Source organism: Orbicella faveolata, unplaced genomic scaffold (assembly GCF_042242905.1).
Source record: "Orbicella faveolata isolate gen_17 unplaced genomic scaffold, um_ofav_v1 contig_3, whole genome shotgun sequence".
Classification (NCBI taxonomy): domain Eukaryota; kingdom Metazoa; phylum Cnidaria; class Anthozoa; order Scleractinia; family Merulinidae; genus Orbicella; species Orbicella faveolata.
In genome coordinates, this window is record NW_028301558.1 from 6770735 (window position 1) to 6790309 (window position 19575).

A 19575-nucleotide genomic window follows, 5' to 3' on the forward strand; every position below is an offset into this window, starting at 1 on the left:
GTTCTCCTTACGACAACGATACGTTTCTAAGGAGATATTTCAGCTTAGCTGGGCTGGGGGATATTGATTTCTCAAAACTGACATTAAGCGAGGAATGGCAACCAGTAACGAATATAAACATTTGTAATCACTGAGTTTCTTTAACCGGTGACAGAGCGGTTTCACATCAGTACTTTTAAAGGTCAAATATTATCTGAGAGCATTTTTGTTCTACGTCGAGGAGGGGAGTACAAAGTCCCTTAGTTGTGTTTGTCTGTGACGCATGCTGGTTGAGAGAAGCAAGAGTGCATTTTCAATTTCAATACTCAAACCCCTCAAGCAATCACCCTTTGCTTTCACAGCTCATCTTCTTATTACAAACGCATTCCTAAACTTTCGTAATGGTTTTTTCTTAAAAGCTTGAATTTCTCAGCGAGGCAGAAACAATGAAGATGTTTGATCACAAGCACATAGTGAAACTATTGGGTGTATGCACTAAGGGAGAACCCGCCTTTGCAGTGATGGAGCTGATGATACACGGTATGTTAAATAAACAATAGCCTCCATTTGGCGCGAAAATGTGCTCGGATATTTGTCCGCGGACATTATCTGTTCCGAGAAGCGAGCGGTTTTCCGAGAACGTAGCTCAGGGAAAACTGAGCTTTGAGGAACAGATAATGTCCAAGGACAAATATCCGAGCATATTTTTGCGAAAAATGGAGGCTGTCGTGTGTATCATTCAAATATTTTTCCCAACACGCGCAGTTTTGAAAATTGGGGAATATACACACATAGCTGGAGTTTTGTTGTGTTTTACTTTGACAAATACGTCTAACATTTTCCTGTTGGTGGCATTCTTTCATGGCAGTTAAATGCCTGAATAACGTGAATCGTCAAGTTATGCTATCGCTTTAGGAAAAAAAATGTCGAGCCATTCAAATGGCGAAGGCTTATTTATATCAAGAGAGGATGATGGTTAGAGAATTGATCCCCAGTCTGGTCTAGGTAATCCCTCGCAAGCTATCTTTTTCCACCTCGTGTTGTCTCGTTTTTCCCGTTTGACTCGTTCTTTACTCAGAATTGATTTTTAAACCCATCCAACTATGTTTTTTTCCTTCATTTTGACTGATTCATTTTCGGTAATGCTCTCTTTCCAAATTATTGTCGTGTCGTCTTATTTATGATTTCCTGTTGTTTTTCTCAGGTGACCTAAAGAACTTCTTGTTAGCCAGACGTCAATTTGCAAATCAGGACTGCAAAGAGGTACTCTTGTTGATTTCAACGTAGTCGGACTCTGGAAAAATACCAGAAACATTAGAGAAAAAAAATTCGGCAGAGTTTGTTGAGATATCGGTCCCTCTTTCTGCCTTAAATTTCGGCAACTGTTAAATTCCCAATAAATCTCCGATTGTTCGAAATTGCTGAGTCAGATGGAACAGGAGCGCTTGAAACATAGTCACATCAGCTCGTCTTTAAAATAGGTCACGTCTCATTACTTAACAACATCCTTGACAAATGTCCAGGCAATTCCCGGAAGTGGAAATAGAATTCAAATTGCGAAAGGAATTTCCCTTAAGCGACTGTTCACGATAGTGATAGATAACCGTTGTTTGCGTTTGAATTTCATAAGTTAAGGTGTACATGGCCTGTTCTGTTGGTCCAGTTTTAATAACGCGTATCCATTTTCAGGCCGAAGATGTTACTCCTGACAAGTTGACCTCGATGGCCGTGGACATTGCCAGCGGTCTTGCCTACCTCTCTGAAATGAAGTTTGTCCATCGGTATGTACAATGTTTTTTTTGTTTTTGTTTTTGTTTTTGTTTGCTTTCCCACTACAGCGTGGGATGAAGATTGTTTCGTTAACTTGTAACTTGTTTGTTGCATGAGCGTACACAACTCTGGAAAATTGTCATTTTCTGTCATGTATAACTTGTTCAAAGCTGATGCTCACAAGAATTCGTTTGTAAGGGCGGGTCATAAGGGAGGCGAGCTGTCTCCTTCACAACTGAGGAACTACAGACTCAACAGACCTGTTCACCTTAGCGGAATGGAGAGCCATATAGTCAGCTAGCCTTGTATATACTCTCTCTCAATTTTTTCCAGTTTCAACTAGACTGCGGGCAATCTCTCTTCCTCGAAAACCGTGGGGAATAAGGCAAATTAAGTAAACGTGTGAGCGTGACTGTAATCGTTTTCCGACGCCCGCGCTACTCTCAGCTCGCGGCATCGGCGCTTGCACGTCACGCTCACAGTCACGCTCGCACGCTCACTTGTTTTGCTTTCTTCCCCACGGATTCTCGAGAAAAAGAGAGACTGCTCGCAGTCAAATTAAGTTTCAACCATTATTGTTTCTGTAATGTATGGCGTATTATTTGACACCTTTTGGTTTGGTGTTTTTACAATATTATCAGCAGGTTAAATCCTTATTGAAAACGTACCTCTTTAAACTAGCTTTTAAAAATTTGATGTAATTTTCGGAATTCATGATGTAATGCACCTTTGATCTTTGCAAGTTAAAAGGCGCAATACACGTTGTTGTTAATTATTATTAGTATAAATCTACTAGCGTTCTACCACGAATGCTGTTATCTGATTGGCTACGCTACTCACCATCTATTCTGTGATAGATAGCGAGAAGCGTATCAGTGTGCGCTTGTTAACAGAATGACGGCCGCTTCTTGGCGTTTTCGAAGTGTCTGTGAGGAGGATTTATGTAAAATTTTTGAACGACAAGTAGATTTATACTAAGGCAATTAGATTATTCGCTCTCGATTTCTATGCGTGATAGTTGACTCGGCTGCGCCCTCGTCAATTCTCACGCGATAGAAATCTCGAGCTCATAATCTAATTGCTTAATATTAATGGTTTTAAGGTTTTTTTGAGTTAGAGAGTAATTTTGTTAATCGCAAAAGTTAGCAAATGCATCAAGACATAGATTCTTTATATTAGCAGTTTTATCAGTTTTATTCTTGCTGCATTGTTGACGGTTGTATTTCTATGTTGAACCCAGAACTGCAAAGGGTGAAACACCATGGGTTGTGATTTGTAGTAAATCATTACTCTAAACTTTTGTTGTAGTGACCTTGCATTGAGGAACTGCATGGTTGGATCCGGATATGTGGTCAAACTCGGAGACTTTGGCATGGCTCGGGCCATGTACGACTCGGATTACTACAGGTTTGGACGAAAAGGTAAAATTCTGATTGATTTATGCCAGTTCTAACTGATATCCTCGTGTCTAGTTTGTAGAGAGGGAAGAGACGATAAGGGAAAACTGGAAGATCTTTTGGGTGACTTCATTTGGGTTACTCCGCTCTAAAGAGCGTCTACCATTAAAATTGCTGCAGGTTTTAGTCTGGACTGTTGCTGACAAAAGTCTTATTATGGTCGATGAAATTAGTTTGCTGCAAAAGATGTTAACTCAATTAAAAGGCGTGAATTGGTTACTTTTCTTTTGGTTGTTTTCGTTACGGGCAGTGAATGTTGTTTTCTTGCTAGTGGAAAGTCAGAGAACAGTGGTGCCGTCATGTTTTGTCAAAATAAGAAGATAGTCTTTTCCTTTTCTAACCTAACGACATTCATCTTTACAAAGTGTCGTTTAGCAGTCCCAGTCCTCCCGGTCGGCCATTCTGTCTGTATTCTGATGATGTCTGCTAACATGCCTCGCGTTTTACCAATAGGCATGCTCCCAGTTCGCTGGATGTCGCCCGAGTCCCTTGCCGATGGTGTATTCACGACAAAGTCTGACGTATGGAGTCTGGGCGTGACATTGTGGGAGCTGGCTACGTTCGGTAGTTTTCCTTACCAGGGCTTCTCGAACGGGGAAGTAGTGGAGAGAGTCAAACAGGGACGCATCATGGATAAACCTCAAGGATGTGCAAGTGAACTGTACGTTCTCACCTTAACCAATCTTCTAACTGTCCTTCTCATGTTGTATTTTGTTGTATGTTGTGAGGTGTGGAAAAGTCGTTCGTTCGTCGATTGGGTTAACTAGGTCTCTTTCATCTGTTAAGCTTAATTCGCTGGGCTATTTTGAGAACCTGGAAACTTCCTCAAAGTAAAGTGTGCTTTTACGTGTGCATGCTACTCTGCTGCTACATTCAAACTGGTCTTAGAATCGAAACAAATCAGAGAGGCAAAAGCTAGAACCCTTGAGCCAATTAAAATTGTTACGAAACACGAAGCCAGAGAATTAGTTTCTGGCAGTGCACCTCTCTAACATGTTTTAACTCTTTCAAAACTTCAGAAACACCTTACTAACGGAATGCTGGAGACAAGAGCCGGCTAACAGACCAGACCCTGATAAAATTCGGGACTTGCTAATCACTTATCAAACGATGATTACCGCTTGTTTAGACTCACCTATGGCCAGTGTGGCTACGGATGAAGACTGCGTGGAGCCCAGTGACGTCAGAAGAGATAGCATAAGAACATGGCGCGCCACTCCCTCGCCTTCCTTGAAGCGATCTCGCACGATAACACAGCTTACGCAAGACCAGATTAAAGTCTTGATGCCGCATGGCGAAAACGGCGCGACTCCACCTGGTGCCGTGTAAGAACCACCCATATGTCCTGGTTTTTATTTCCTACAGGGAGAAAGCGTACCGTATGCAAGCTGTTTGAGCTGCTTTTGTCTTTCAGGAAATCCGGTTTGCTTTTATAAGTACGCTCGCTTGTCAACTTGCCCCCAGAAGCTCCTCTAAGGAGGGAACCTCGTCTATGTGGCACACAAATAAGGGCCTTCCAATGCCTCTTTCGAGAAATGTTTCCTCTGCCTGCCACTAGAGAAGGCCTTCTATGTACCACTCAAAAGAGAGCCTTCTTTGACATCCACCATCAAGAGGGCTCACAATTTTCCTTTTATTTTTCTTTTCTGACCTTTTATCTTCCCCATTTTTTATCATTTTTATTCCTCCATGAAGAAAAACCACTTAAAGAAAACGCATTATAAACTGGTCTCTTAACCCATGAATGCCAGCTCTGAGGTTCATGTTGTTTTTTGAAATAGTTTGATTATTTTCAGAACTTTTAGGCTGTATCTCTTAGTAACGTTTAATTTTAATCATTTTACTCTTTGGGGTTATAAGACATACTGGGAAAGGGCTTCAAAGCCATGGTAAATGCCTTTGGTATTAGATTGATTCTTATTGGTCAAAATGTCAAAGATACGCGTGGTCGTGTGGCTAACTGGTTTGGCCAGTTGCTAACGGACCGAAACTTATTGCGATATGTAGGTGTGATTCAATTGTTTTGAAATGCGTATTTTACGTGCACCAGCCGGCATGGTGTGTTTCCTGATTCAAAACCTCTGGGCTATGGAGTACCTAGTTTATTTTGGTTGCTCTACAAGTTCTAAAGACGTGGTTGTTTGCCGGGTTTCTATTGACTGTGTTATCACCAACACGAAAGTACTCAGCCATTCTCAACAAACGACTATGACGCAGTAAACAAATGAGAGGGCAAAACAAAAATAGGTAACGTGATTCAAGAGCGCGGGAAAACGCGCGTACTTGGTTGCTGTTTTGCCTCTGATTGGTCGAAGAAACAATACGCTTTCTCTGATTGGTTGATACACGCCACACTGAAGCAAACCAGTTATTAGGTTCAACAATCAATCGAAAACTACTGCATTTTAACGACGCTATTTTAGTGTTGAGTTTTCTGTATTTCAGTTTTAAAGTTTTAACCAGTAGGTGCTTTGTATTGTGTTTGTAGCCACTTCCACGTCACTGCTTCTCCAGTTTGTCTTAAAAATGCTTTGTTCTCATTTTATTCATACCTATGCCGGAAACGATATCTTATTTTCATATCTTTTAGGAAATTCCATGTAAATGTATGTTTTCAATTGCTTGTGCACAGAAAGCATAAGCCAAAATGAAAATCAAGTACAACAAATATATTGTACGAAAATATTTTAATATAATCTCCAAATATAATGTATAACAAATATGCAATTATTGCACAAATTGTAACAATTTTAATACACGTGCGTGTAATCATGTCAAAGGAATTGATACAATTGATATTTACCCTTTCGTTGAAGCAAAATTATCATGGGGAAATATTATTTATAGACGACTTGTAAGTCATGTATAAATCAAATATCTTCATGTCTAGACCCGTTATTTTGGTAGCACTATTTATCTGGGTCTAGAAAACTGCAGTAGAATGTTGTGAAAATACAGCAACTGCTGTTGTGAATTACAGATGTACATTAAGTATCATGTTTACTTTAGTATAGATCAGCGGGTCGCAAATAGTTGAACTCTCGTACAACTCACCCAGCGTTCCCACCACGAACAACCCAGCTGTCTCAACTGTTGAAGCACATCTCAGTTTTGTAATCCGATAATAATAATATCAGTCGAAGAAACACGGGTCGGTTTCGGGTAGTCCTCGTTGAAGCAGTTGAAGAGTTTCCGATTTTTATCCAATCAAAGCAGGGCCGTAGCCAGAAATGTTCATAGATATAAGGACTGAGGCTCTGTTCATGGGTAAAACCTTTTCCTAGGTATTTAGGGTGTTTGTGATGACTATAGATCGTTTTCACTGTCACGCAATAAAAAAATAAATCGAAAACCATCCAGTAGAAAAAGCTGAGAAATTGTGATGTTACAGAAGATACCTAAATAAGACACTTCTCCAAGTTTTAGGCCTGTGCGTTTCCCCAAACTTCAGATATTCGTCGAAATGTTTCGCAGAAATTTACAGAGCCCAGTATGAAAACGCCATGTTGGTGTACCTCCGTGGTACACCAATATGGCGGCCGGAAAATAGTGTAAACATCTGGAACTCTCTTTGCCAATCTAGGCGACTGATTATCAGTACTGAACAACCAAGCATTTGCATAAGCACTTTTCCTTTTTTCAACAAACTCGATCGTAGCCTTATGTTACGCACCTCCATAACCCTGAAATTCAAAATGCTCTCGTTTCCAAACGAAGTACGCCACTGAGCTGTAAAATTGTAAACAGATGTAAATATACCGCCTCTTATGCCTGATGAGGATAAAAACTTTGGTGGCTCTGTAGTTTTGGATTTTAGAAAGTGATGACGTCACGTGAAAACGATCTATAAACAACAAAAAGCAAAACAATGATTGAGGCAAGTGCTTCGATTTGCCTCTTATTAGCAACGAAGGCGAAAACTGTGAGCACAGTCCATCCTCATATACTTGAAATATTCGTTTTCAGCTGGTACTTGTTCCCCTGACTGGTTCACCCTATGACAGGTGTGGCTCGTAACTCGTAACATTGCCAGTGTCCCATAGTTTTGTCTCAGTCAAGAGGCCATTTTAAAGCTGACAAAACAATCCCAGACCTCTTAGCGAACTTAACTGGTGCCTAATCTCCTGTGCTTTTGTGGTGTGGGGAAGTGATGGCCTCGGAACGAGTGTCTTCTGACAAATGACTGAATGCGTATTACAAGACTCAGTCGGCTACCCAAAAATTTGTTACCGAATCCGCCATTTTTGCACAGCTAATTCACTATGATAATCTATTATTTTCGCGCCTTGTGTGATAACTCACTCAACCCTGATTCCAGAACTTAGTTATCGTTAAAAACGTAACTTTTGTGTATTGCGTGATGTAATAACCTAGATACGTTTCGTGTACGTACATCATGAAGTGGGCAAGAAGGATCAGGGGAGGGAAATAAAGTACCACATGGTCGACTTGCTGTGTGTTTCTCTGGGCTAATTTATGTACTAAGAGGATGCGACAGTAAATATACAAAATATATAAAATTTGTCAACAGCCGTCAATTAACCTTCATCCTTAACGGATCAGTTACGTAACTAATACTTTATTGTACACATTTTCTTCTCCGATCTGACGTCGTCCAAAATCGATCCAAAACAAATTTAAACAACCCTTTGTCCTGACAGCATTATCTTTTTATTCTGGCTCGTGTGAATTGTTGACATTAGAATTACACCTGTATATTAGTAATTAGTCCGTTACTTTAGAATTAGCATAAAGACGATGTATAGTTTTATGTAAGAAAAACCCAAACAAACAAAAACCCAAAACAATCCCGTTTCAATTCAGTTTTGTCTTAATTTGACAATGCCCGTCGTTATTATAAAACTAGTAATAGTTATCACTAAATCTATCCCCGCTTTGTTTTATTTCTGCTGATTGAAAACAATGATATTGAACATTTTTGTATGAACTAAAAAATTTATTTTTTTTGTTAACTATATCACTCATACTGTTCCAGAAACTTAGGCATCTTACCATGAATATGATCCAAACAATCAACTAAGTTAACTAAACCAACACATTCTGTTTAACTCATTCTATCACATGATATTCTTTACATAATACTCTCACGAAGCATTTACGGCAGAGCAGTTTACCATATCTCATTAGAAAGGACGCTAAAAGTACTTTCTGCAAAAAAAAAAGTTGCATTGCCTTCATGGAAACTAATATTTCTTTTACAAAAATTTCACTCAGTAGAACTTTGTAGAGAAAAAAAGGTTAAAAATCTATAGCGAAACAAAAAAATTAAGTCAAACTACTCTGCTGTTCCAATCTGATGCTGAAACAAACCATTTGTCTTGATATACGAGGAAACGTATCTCGAAAGCAGAACGGAAGTCGATTTTTTTCCGAGACGTAAACGGAAGTATCGCGTTACAGTCAGCATATATGCAAATTAGAGTCAAGCTTTTCGACCTCAACGAAAACGCTGCAAAACAATTGCATTTACATTTCGATCCCTGCAAAGTCACCCAGCCGTCACATGAGCTCCACGCCACGTAGGATTACTCAATACAAAGAAGCGATCCGAATAAACGAGATGCCAAAGGTAAAACTGGCGATCGGAAGGGTATTTAACATTGGCCTCGAATTTCTAGTATACTTCAGAATTTCTTACGATACCTTCTGAGTTGTTTTTCTCCCAAAATCAATTTCAGGATCTTTGAAATCGTTTTCAATTTGTCCTACATGAGAATCTCGGCCATTTCGAAGTGAATTCATTTGATCGCGCTAAAATCGTAATGCAGGCCATATTGCTGTATATTGTAATTGGAGAGTATTTTTGACCTTGAAATGCTGCTCGAAGATGGCGAAATGCGAACTCGTGGTTGGGAGACCTTGAAATGTTGCTCGAAAATGGCGAAACACGAACTCGTGGTTACAAGTACCTTGAAATGCTGCTAGAAGATGGCGAAATGCGAACTCGTGGCCGCAAGAACCTTGAAATCAAGAATTTCATGTACCCGACACCACAGCAGCCGTTTCGTGAGCACGCGTTCCTTGCCCCACATTACCCGAGACCACCGTGCGCACCCAGTTTCATCAAATCGAAAACGCTTCGCATACTACCAACACATTCCTTAGTACCAACACATTTCTTACCTTTTTGAAATTCCTTGTAATTCCTTGTAATCCCCGGGTTTTGGCCTCTGGGCCAAAACCCTGCGAGGGCAATAAGAATATTTCAAAATCGAGTTCCACCAGCTTACTCTTGAGAACAGCTTCTGAACGGAACTGGATCCAAGTTTTCCTTTCCTTGGTGAAATTTTGTTCAGTGTGGGAAGAATCTGTAATACGAAAATGCCACCTGGCTCATTATTCACCTCAGAAATCGCATTAATGAATCACTGATGAATGAAACGATCGAGTTGGCTTTCTGTCGATTTTTATACAAATCCTGACCACTTTGAGAGCATCTTTCTTTTTGTGCTCTATAGCATTTCGAATGATAACATGAACTCTTCGACTTAAAATTTCTTTGGCTTACGAGTCAAGCCAACCGCAACTGATAACGTTTTTCTTGTTGTGAATAATTAAAACTTAGTTACTTACGATCACTTTGTTTGTTTATTGGCGCTGCATATTAACGTGAAGAAAAAAAGGCATTGCTTTATCTCCAAGTATCCGTTTTACGTTCCCTAGTTCCTAGGCCTCGATATTTTGCCGCGTTCAATCGTTTAGGGGTCACGTGGTCTTAGCAAAAAAAACAAAACAAAAACGAGGACAGGACATAAACCCGAAAGTAAGACAATTTGTCTCATTTTTGACTGAGCCGATTTCGTATTGCGGAAGGGAATTCTCCTGACATTTTTGAGTGAGTGAGGTAAAATTAAACGATTTGGCTCCAAATGGACATTACTGAGTTAGAAGCATTGGCGCTTTTAAACGACAGGCAAATAAAATTACTAGTTAAAATACCAGCCTTTGAAGCTTGGAACATCGATCTTGCAGCACAAAGCTGTTATTGAAGTTATCAGTGGTTTGACGTGCAAACGAGGCGAAAGGGTCAATTTTGCTTTTTATTGACCCGTTCACCTCGTTTGTACGCCTTTTTAAACAAGGGAATATTTGACCGCAGGCTCAACTGCAATAAGAGCCATTAAGGACCTTTAAAGAAAGTGATGCTGTGTAATTCTTTCAGTCACTTTCTCAGTTTCTCTTCCCTCACTGAAATGGGATGAGCAGTTTAATTTGAAAGCCCGCTACCAAACTGAAACGACCAAAAATTTCGTTCAATCATCTGAAAAAAAATATTCGATCCTTGGGAAGCAATGGCGGAGCGTATTATTTTATGTATTTTTTGCTTGAAATTTGGAGGGGGGAGGGGGTCTAAAGCCCCCCCATGCTCCGCGGTCCTTGTGAGTCTTTCGTTATCAATCAAGACGAACAAGAAGGTGGAACAACAACAACTTGAATGAAGCGACTAGCTACAATGAAGCGAATTGTTCACGTACACAAGGAAAATAAACCCATCACATATTAAATCGATTTAGATCTGAAGATCACATCAGCGATACAATGGGAAAATGAGGAAAGCTTACTTACAGAATCAGTGCACCTCAATTTCTCTCGACTCAGAAATGCCAATTTTCTTTGATTTAGTCACTGGCTACGAGATTCAGGACCCAAGTAACTAATGCATTTAAAGTCTTTTGAACTACCAAAGCCGTGTAAGTACACTTGGTTCTAGTTCTTAACGGGTTTGATTTTCATCTCAGCACGTTTAGCGGTGGCCTTTCCATTGGTTCCAGTTCACACCTTCCCAGGACGTAGAATGTTTGCCATGATGATAGAGACCATTCAGATTGGAGTCGAGACAAGCATTGATCCACCAGCCTGCCTTGCAACGCGTGGCACAGTTGCCAGAATCGTTGTCGTTGTCGCGATCTTTGGTGGAGAATGCAGAACCACGATGATAAGAAAGAGAGTCGCCAGCAGTTCCTACAAAGTCACATAAAAAGGGAAAAATTACACAATGTTGACAGACATAAAACTAGGAAATCTTGTTGAACACTTTGGGAATGCATTTCACATCAGGAAGTATGACTTTTAGGCTCGATTTAAATTATATTGAAAGCTTTTTTTAAAATATTCTTTAACACTGGCCAACTCTTGTCAATTGATCTTCGCAAAATGGCTGATAGAAAGGAAGAAGCGTCAAAACACGTACCAGAGTATGTTCCAAGACTCAGTTTGTATTTGCCATTCTCACTAGCCACACCAAAGAAATCGTACTCGGCATAAGCTGTTTTTCCAGTCGTGTCTTCAAGATCCACCCGAAGCCTGCTTCGTTGTTTTGTCAGGCGATGAATCTTGTCCAATCCGAGCCAAAATTCACCGCTCAGATTTCCGAAGCCTCGTTTGTAGTCATCCTAACCGCGGTAGAGATCAACCGAGCCATCCAGTCTCTTATGCAACACTGTCCACCCCCCCGCCCCGGTTGTCGTTTGGTCACAGAACACATCAAAGGCTCCAGCATTGTCAGGGTCGATGGTATAAACACCGCTCATTCGTTTACCAGCCTTGTAGACTTCCGCACAGTTCTTGTAAACTGATAATTGCAAAGTAAAAGATCCCGGCGTCAGCGCTTACCTTTTACTAAAACTAAAATTGAAGCAGCCCAAGCGGAGAATAAAATAACAACATTTTTTCTTCGAATTTCATCTTGTTTAAACTTTGTCAACCGAGAGGTCAGTCGTGCCACTAAATGCTTTTAATTAACGATCAGTTTCTAGAAACACGATAACAGTTCTGTGATAGAAATCACTGAAAAACACTTTTCGTAATCTTTCATTTACTTTCGCGCAATTTAAGTTGGAAACCGACTTACCCCGACCTTTACTTGTCGTTTTGTTTCCCATCAGAGACTTGATTTCCTGTCGCATCTCACCGAGCTCCCGCTTTATTTCATGCAGCAGCGCTTCGACCTTCTTATTCGGGCCTGCGTAAAAATTGTTGGAAGTATACATGTTGTGACACTTGTCCTTCGGAGCAGAGACCTGCGGGACACGTTAGTGCTTAGGGTTGTTTTCGAGATGGTTATGCCGACAGCACATAACATAAATAACTCGAATATCAGACTCCAGTGAGAACCCAGGTTCGTCATGATCAGAAATGAAGCTTTACAACCCAACTTGAAGCGAACGTCGTTAGCAACATACCACTAACTGACTTAGTTTCATCTTAACAATGTTTTGATGTCCAACCGTAGCGGTTCAACATGATTTTTCGTGCGACTATTTTTGGAAGGTTTTCACAAATGAACGCAACAGAAATGATTAAACTGACACGTGCTTTTGTTCTTTCTTATTTCCCTGTCAATTACAGTGCATTCCCTGAAACAAGGTTTTTCGAAAACTGGCATAAATTATTAAACTGGATTTCACCAGACCGAGTCAGGAGATGCACCGGCTCCCCTTTACGGCATTGTTTCAAACAATTCATGCACTTCAATGTTAAGTAAGCACATCTCAGTTTTATGCATGAAAGAAAACATTAAGATACCCCGAGTCAACATGATCGTTGAAATATTCCTCAAATGGTCCCCTGACTCAGCTCAGCCACGGAGAAACCTGCAGCGGCTGCAATTTCTTTGTGTGTGAAGCTTTTTTCTTTTTCCGTGTAACAAAACGTACAAAAAGATGCTTTCCAATTCCTAGAAATAAGAGAAAAAACTTTCTGCAAGATTTTACTGTCAAGGGAAGTAGAGCCAGAAGGCCTTGTTTAACCATAAGATATACATGAATTTGACCGCTTCTTCTCCGATCTGACGTCGACGAAAACAAATTTAGACAACCCTTTTTTGACCTGACTGCATTATCTTTTTTATTCTGGCTCGTGGGAATTGTTGACATTAGAATTACGCGTGTATAGGATGTTTCTCAGTTGAGTGTCGTAAAACCAAAGAAGACTTAATCTTGAGAAAAGCTTCTGAACGAAACTGGAACCAAGTTTTCCTATACGTAGTGAAATTTTGTTTAGTGTGGGATAAATTTCTGCCTGATTCAGACTACAAACATCAGTAATAAGAAAATCCTACCAGGCTCATTATTCACCCCAGAAATCGCAAGAATAAGTTACTGATGAATAAAACGATGGAGTTGGCTTTCTGCCGATATTTATACAAATCCTGACCACTTTGAAAGCATCTTCCTTTTGGTGTTCTTGCATTTCGAATGAAAACATAAACTCTTCGACTGTATATTTCTTTGGCTTAGCCAAGTCAACGGACAACTGATAACGCGGTGTTTACTTAAAAATGAACCTTTTTTCTTGTTGTGAATAATGTTAAGACTTAGTTACTGACCGTCAATTTGTTTGTTCATTAATTGGCGCAAGTGGCGCGAGTTAGCCCTGGTAGTGGCTCGCTGAAAACGCTTCAAAACGGCCTCAAACACCGTAAAACAACAAAGAATACGACAGGAAAGCAAGGTAAGTCAGTTTTATTCACAGAACATTAAATTTAACTATTTAAAGCAAACCCGTAAAGTTCCCATACAAACCCTTGTAAATCGCATCTTTGTAACACAACACCACTCGAAGGGAAGAGTCACGTTCGCGTACGTTTCATTTACATTAATTATTTCCTCTCATCTCGCGCTTGGGCCGCCTGTGATTGGCGCTGCATACAGGTACCGCCCAGGGGGTAGGGGCTGGGAAGCTTTATCTCCCCTCTCACTTTTTTTATCAGTAAAGAGATAAATTAGTAAAACAGAAAAAACACTGGGTAAACAAATAACTACGCAAATATTCTACAGGACTGGATTTTTTATGGGAACTCCAGTTCGATATACGTGGACGGAATATTGAGTAACAAGCACAAACGGGCGCCTTTGAGTTTTTTTTCCCCGGACCAAATTTAGGGGGCTGTAGCAGCTCTCGTAAGGTCTCACATGAATGGCTTGCTACCCCTTGAGAGAACAATAGAACAAACAACAGAAACAATGCCCCTAGCCCTAAAACAATAACAGCTGCTAACAATGAAGAGAATTACAAGCTTACGAGAGATGCTACACTTCTGTAGATTTAGAATGGTAGAGCGGCAGTTTTCCTACGCGGATAATTTATAAGAATTCTACTACAGAAGACAAACGAGTCAGCTGTTAGTGATAAACTGGTTATTCATGTCCAGGAGAAGATGTGAAACGACATAAATTTCATTTTTTTTCTTTGATGCCATTTTACTAAAACCTTTCTTGTCGTTGTCAAGGGGAACACACACACTTAACACTTCATTCACGTACCATTGTGTAAAAATGTTGGGAAAGGCAAAATCTGTAAGGCAAGTTGCAGTAAAAGCACGATAAAAGCTGCTTTGAATGTTGGGGTGGAAGAAGAGAGTGTTGAGGGACTAGGGTTGGTACTCACGTTTAAAGTAGCCTGTGAACAGGCTGAAAGGGTCGAGAGGGAACTGGATAAGAGTGAAGTGGCTGAGGGGGGAATGGGGTGGAGGTTGGGTTGGGGCTGAACGGCGGTTTCAATTTTTTGTCCACAGGCTCTCCCCTCCACTCTCTTCCCCGTACTCTCTCTTCTATCCGCTTTCTTCCTGCTTTCTCTTCGCCCCATTCTCAACTAGAGAGCCTGTTCACAAGCCACATCTAAAGGAGCTATAAAGCTACGTGCTGCGTAAGGTTTCTGAGCCTCTTTGGTGTGACTATGATATGAATTTTGACCTTTTGGGTTCGAAATAGAGTATGATTCGCGGCAGTCTCGTCAGCAATTGTCATTATTCATCTCTTGACAAGTGCGAGGAATTAACCTTGGGAATTCTTTGAGTCAAATATTTAGTCAAACCGAAGCATTTCGGATTTTTAATACCTTCAGGAAAAGCATTACGTGTCCGATTTTTAGGTCAGTTCTAAAATAGGGTAGGCAAATTGCATATTTACATCTGAAGTGGGGTAAGGGTTTCAGGATGTTGGCCTCACATCACCAACCCAAATTTCCGAAAAGTACCCAACCTGAGCAGCTTCTGACATTAATTTCATAAATAGTTTCATGCAATAATTTGTTGTCCATTGCACGCACGTCTTCAAAGGAAGTATATCTTCATATTTTCAGGAGTCCATGATACTGTACGATTTACTCACAGGACGTAGAATCAGTCTCAGATTTTTATCTGAGACTAAACGTAAAAGCATCATTGAGTATTATTACCTCGTTTTCTTTCACGGTGCTTAAAAGCTGAAGAATGGAAAGAACCCTGACGTTACTTAAATTTCTCCTTTTCAGCCTTTTTGCCTGTTGAAATCGCTAATTTTTTAACTGCCACCTTAGAAATCTGAATAACCGTGTCAGCCGAGATTATTACGTTTGGAGTGATGGGGTTATGGCGTGTTCCTGAACAACTGTGGAGCGCTCAAAATCATCAATATGATCGAAAATTGAACGCTCAAAATGTTCTGCCCGTCAAAATACGCCGGTACTTATTCTAGTTTTTACCTGACTGCGTCTAACACAAAGTTTCACTAGGATATGGTATTTCCAGGACGGTTTTTTATTTCGAACTTTTCTTAGAACGAAATCCAAGAATAACAAAACCTACTTTTATCAGTTTCACTAGGCGGGGCACTCGTCGTAATTTGATTCTACTGAAGTTCGATCCTTCGCGCGGGACTCCTTCGCGCCTCACCGTCCGTCAACGAAGACTCTACTAAACTGGCTGTTCTACATGGCTAAAAGCTCAATAGCTCGCGGTTTTGAGAAGACAGTTAGAGATTTGGGACAGCAGACAAATGTGCTACGTGCAACATATGAAGAAGACAAAAGAAGACTGCATTCCGACACCTTTTATTGTTTCCTGATCTGATATAAGCTCTTACATTGAAGGCAAATGTTCAGGTAAAGGTAAGAATTCATATACACCCATCACCTTCACCACATTTAAGATTAAGCATCAGCGTGCTTTTACTGATTGATGCCGCTTTGAAAGACAATGGACGATACTCAATTCGCTAGTATTTATTTACTTATTTATTGGCTTAAACTGATTTCGTGGTTCTCAGCTAATTTCATTAAGATCTGACATCAGTCTAGGTTTCCTAGTGGCACACGAATTTCAAACGACTAATCCTTCTCAATCTAAAATTTATCGAAACCGTACAACTGCAATCAAGCCTTGTTCTTAACTGGTTTGATTTTCATCTCAGCTCGTTTAGCAGATTAGTTGTAGCTTTTCCAGTTGTACCAGACCATACCTTGCCAGCTTTTAGAATTTTGCCTGGATGGTAAGGACCATTTACGTTTTTTCTTGAACCCCTCTCCCGAAAAAGTATTGTAAACGTGACTCTATTGTATGTAACGCATTGTAAGTAGTATTCTGTGAGTAATGTATTGTAAGTAATTTATGTGTATGTAGTGTACGTTTAGTAATGTAATTTATTGTAACTAGTCTATTGTAAGCAACATACTGTAATTCGGTATCTGTAAGTTAACAAATTGACGTCAGTTTTTCATGCGTCTGTCCTGTTATTGATGATGAATTTCGTCATAACATTGTCAAAGTAGCTGGGGATCCACGAGGCGATAGCCGAGTGGATCCGCAGACTGCTTTGACAATGTTATGACGAAATTCATTGTCAACAACAGGACAGACGCATGAAAAACTGACGTCAATTTGTTTTTTAAGATAACAGATTGTCAAATTGTCCGCTCTCGCTCGTTGACGAATCGCATAATTTATAAATTCATGAGTCTGTCCGCATCTTGACGATAAAAATTAGCCAATGAGCGCGCGAGAATTTCTGCAGTTATCGTAAAATAAAGTATTGTTAGAAAGTTGTGTGTCTTATTGTACTGTACTATATGTGCAATTAAAAAAAAAATTGCAAAAAAAAAAAGGACCATTTAGGGTGGAGCGTAGGCAGTTATTGTATCACTAGGCGGACTTGAATGATGTGGTACAACTGCTGTGATAGTTGTCATTGTCACGATCTTTGGTAGAAAACGCGGAACCATGATAATAAACTAGTGAGACAATCTCAGATAGTGCACAGTGTAATGTATAGCTCTGACGCAGTACTCATGACACAGTTCCTATATAACCCCTGCTATTCACTCCTGGTTTGTACTGACCTTGCTAGTCAGCTGGGGATTTTGATGAGACATAATCTTAGCAGTGTGTATGCTTGATGTGTATTTTCATTCACAGTCCAAGAATAACTTACAATTAATTACCGTTTGTCAAGACAGCTCTCGAATTTTACTGTAGTGTTTTACGTTGATTTTTGCTCATTTTAAATTAAATAATACATTTAAGTAGCGAACTTGACAATTTTACTCTTCACGAAAACGTTTGTAGCTTTATACTTTTGTTTTCCTCACAAAGGTATGTAACCTAAAACTCTTGTTTACTCGAAAACACACGGAAGATGTGCTTGTATTCTTTTCACAGCTGGAGATAGATGGAAGAAAGTTGAATGTCGGATGAAGAAATGGAAGAGGAACGATTTGCTTTATTTAAAACGCAAATTTTCTTTTGACCGATAAACAAGAACTAATCTAATTATTAAATTGCAACGGAACAGCACGTTCTGTTGCCACCTTTGGCGTTAACAATAAAACTACTTAAATTTAAAAACACTCTGATATCGATTACTACAACTGAGAAGCGTTTCAACGAGAGGTATTGAAAGTAAACAGCGCTACTTGACCGAGATTATATCCTTCATCGGTGAACGAGTCCCCTCAGAGACTGATAAAATTTATACTTTCAGTAGGTGCCACGGAGTCTGCAGCAATATTTGAGCAGTTTCCTGGGTTTTTGTTCAATTTGACAAGTTTTAATGCCACTTACGCGGGAGAGTTTCGGCTGCTGGTGTGAACATTTTGGTCTCTTTGATAGAGACAATTAAAGGATGAAATAAACGCACTAGTGTAGGTTGGAAACAACAGATGATATTTCTTGAACCAAGTTAGGCGTAATTCCAAAAGACACACAGTCACAGTAACATCCTTGTATCGTGCTAACGATGCTAGAACGCATGCGTATGACTTACTAGGGTTCTACCTCAAGGAAAAGCGCTCAACGTTAGTGTGTGATCTTGTATGAAATAAATCTTCCACCTGATATGCAGTTGACACTAACGCTTATTAATCTGCGCATGCATTTAGAGCAAATATTGGTTTTGTTCTAAAGAGAAAAAGTACCACAAGGAGAGCAAGGGGCTTTCTGAAACAAATATATAGCTTTTTGAGGTGATCAAAGAAGTAACGTAGGTACACGCACTCCCCATCTTACGTAGTGCTCACAAGCATCTACCCCAATCTACCCTATCCTATCCCCTTGCTGCAAGCCTAATTAAGTAATTGAAATTAATTAATTATACAAACATTAAAGTTTATACCTTATTGCCATAATGCCTTATGAGTTATTGCCTTACTGCCTTTATGCCTTATAGCCATAGTGTAATAAGTGCACTCTGCACGAAAAAGAGAGTCGCCAGCAGTTTCTACGAAGTCACACACAAAAAGCCAATAATACAAAGATTTAGCCAAACGTAAAAGCAGAGCTCCCGATTTCATAATTAACCAACAATGAAAAGAGGATATTTTTCCCTGGATCAGAAACTCAAACAATGATCAATTGTCAGCATATGATTGTTCAATGTGTGGTTTCACTATTTTTTCTAGTTACATTTTAACAAACCATGCCTAATGAGTGTACCCAAGATTGTAGAAATTACGTACGCAGGAACTTTCGAAGAGACGATTGTGCAGGGAATATGTCGGCAGAAAAGTTAACAACGCGTCAGGGTTTAATTTTCGCCGAAATTTTTGCCTTTGCATGTACTCCCTCCCTCTCCCCCAGAGAAATAACCTGGCTTGAGCCCGCGATCCAATGGAAAACCCAGTACCTGGTCAGCGTTGAGGTTTAAGATTCAAAAGGTACTAAAGACTACAGAAAGCTCTGAAATCTTTCTTTTTTTTAGCTAGCATTTTCTTTGTTTTGCAGGACCATATGAAACATCTGGCAACAAGGAGGTAAAAGTACTGCTTTGTGTTGGACAGGGTATCCGACCTCAGGCCAATAATATATCGCACATAAAGGTCACAATTGGCAGGATGCAGCTTAGCATTCGAAATCGCTTCCAATGGACATTCGGAGGACAAGTCAAATCAAAACTTTTATGTGTCAGTGACATGTAAAACAATAGTTCTAACCTCAAGTTCTAATTTATGTTGCTCTTCTGTACTAAATCTTCTCAGTCAACTTCAAGCACAACATATACAACATTTTTGGAAGAAATTTCAGTGTCAGGGTAGTAACAGCGATCGAAAATGAGCCATCTGGTTTCCCGCTGTACATAAACATTTACGAAAGAAATCC

General features: G+C 39.9%; 1 protein-coding gene and 1 pseudogene across 2 annotated transcripts in view; one reads left to right on the plus strand and one right to left on the minus strand.

The window, feature by feature from the left end:
* Window positions 1-6561, plus strand: part of LOC110059695 (uncharacterized) — a 28376-nt gene extending 21815 nt beyond the window's left edge. Inside the window, exons 14-19 of the mRNA XM_089297705.1 lie at window positions 399-519; window positions 1184-1242; window positions 1669-1760; window positions 3058-3170; window positions 3660-3867; window positions 4226-6561. Coding sequence (XP_089153831.1) covers window positions 399-519; window positions 1184-1242; window positions 1669-1760; window positions 3058-3170; window positions 3660-3867; window positions 4226-4535 — 903 coding nt within the window. The 3' untranslated portion in view covers window positions 4536-6561. The remainder of the gene's footprint in view (window positions 1-398; window positions 520-1183; window positions 1243-1668; window positions 1761-3057; window positions 3171-3659; window positions 3868-4225) is intronic.
* Window positions 6562-10558: 3997 nt separating this feature from the next.
* LOC149106197 (microfibril-associated glycoprotein 4-like) lies at window positions 10559-12354 on the minus strand (annotated as a pseudogene). Its single transcript, XR_016209698.1, has 3 exons — window positions 12085-12354; window positions 11419-11799; window positions 10559-11189 (listed from the first exon to the last, which is right to left on the minus strand). The product of XR_016209698.1 is annotated as a microfibril-associated glycoprotein 4-like (transcript).
* Window positions 12355-19575: the final 7221 nt, after the last annotated feature.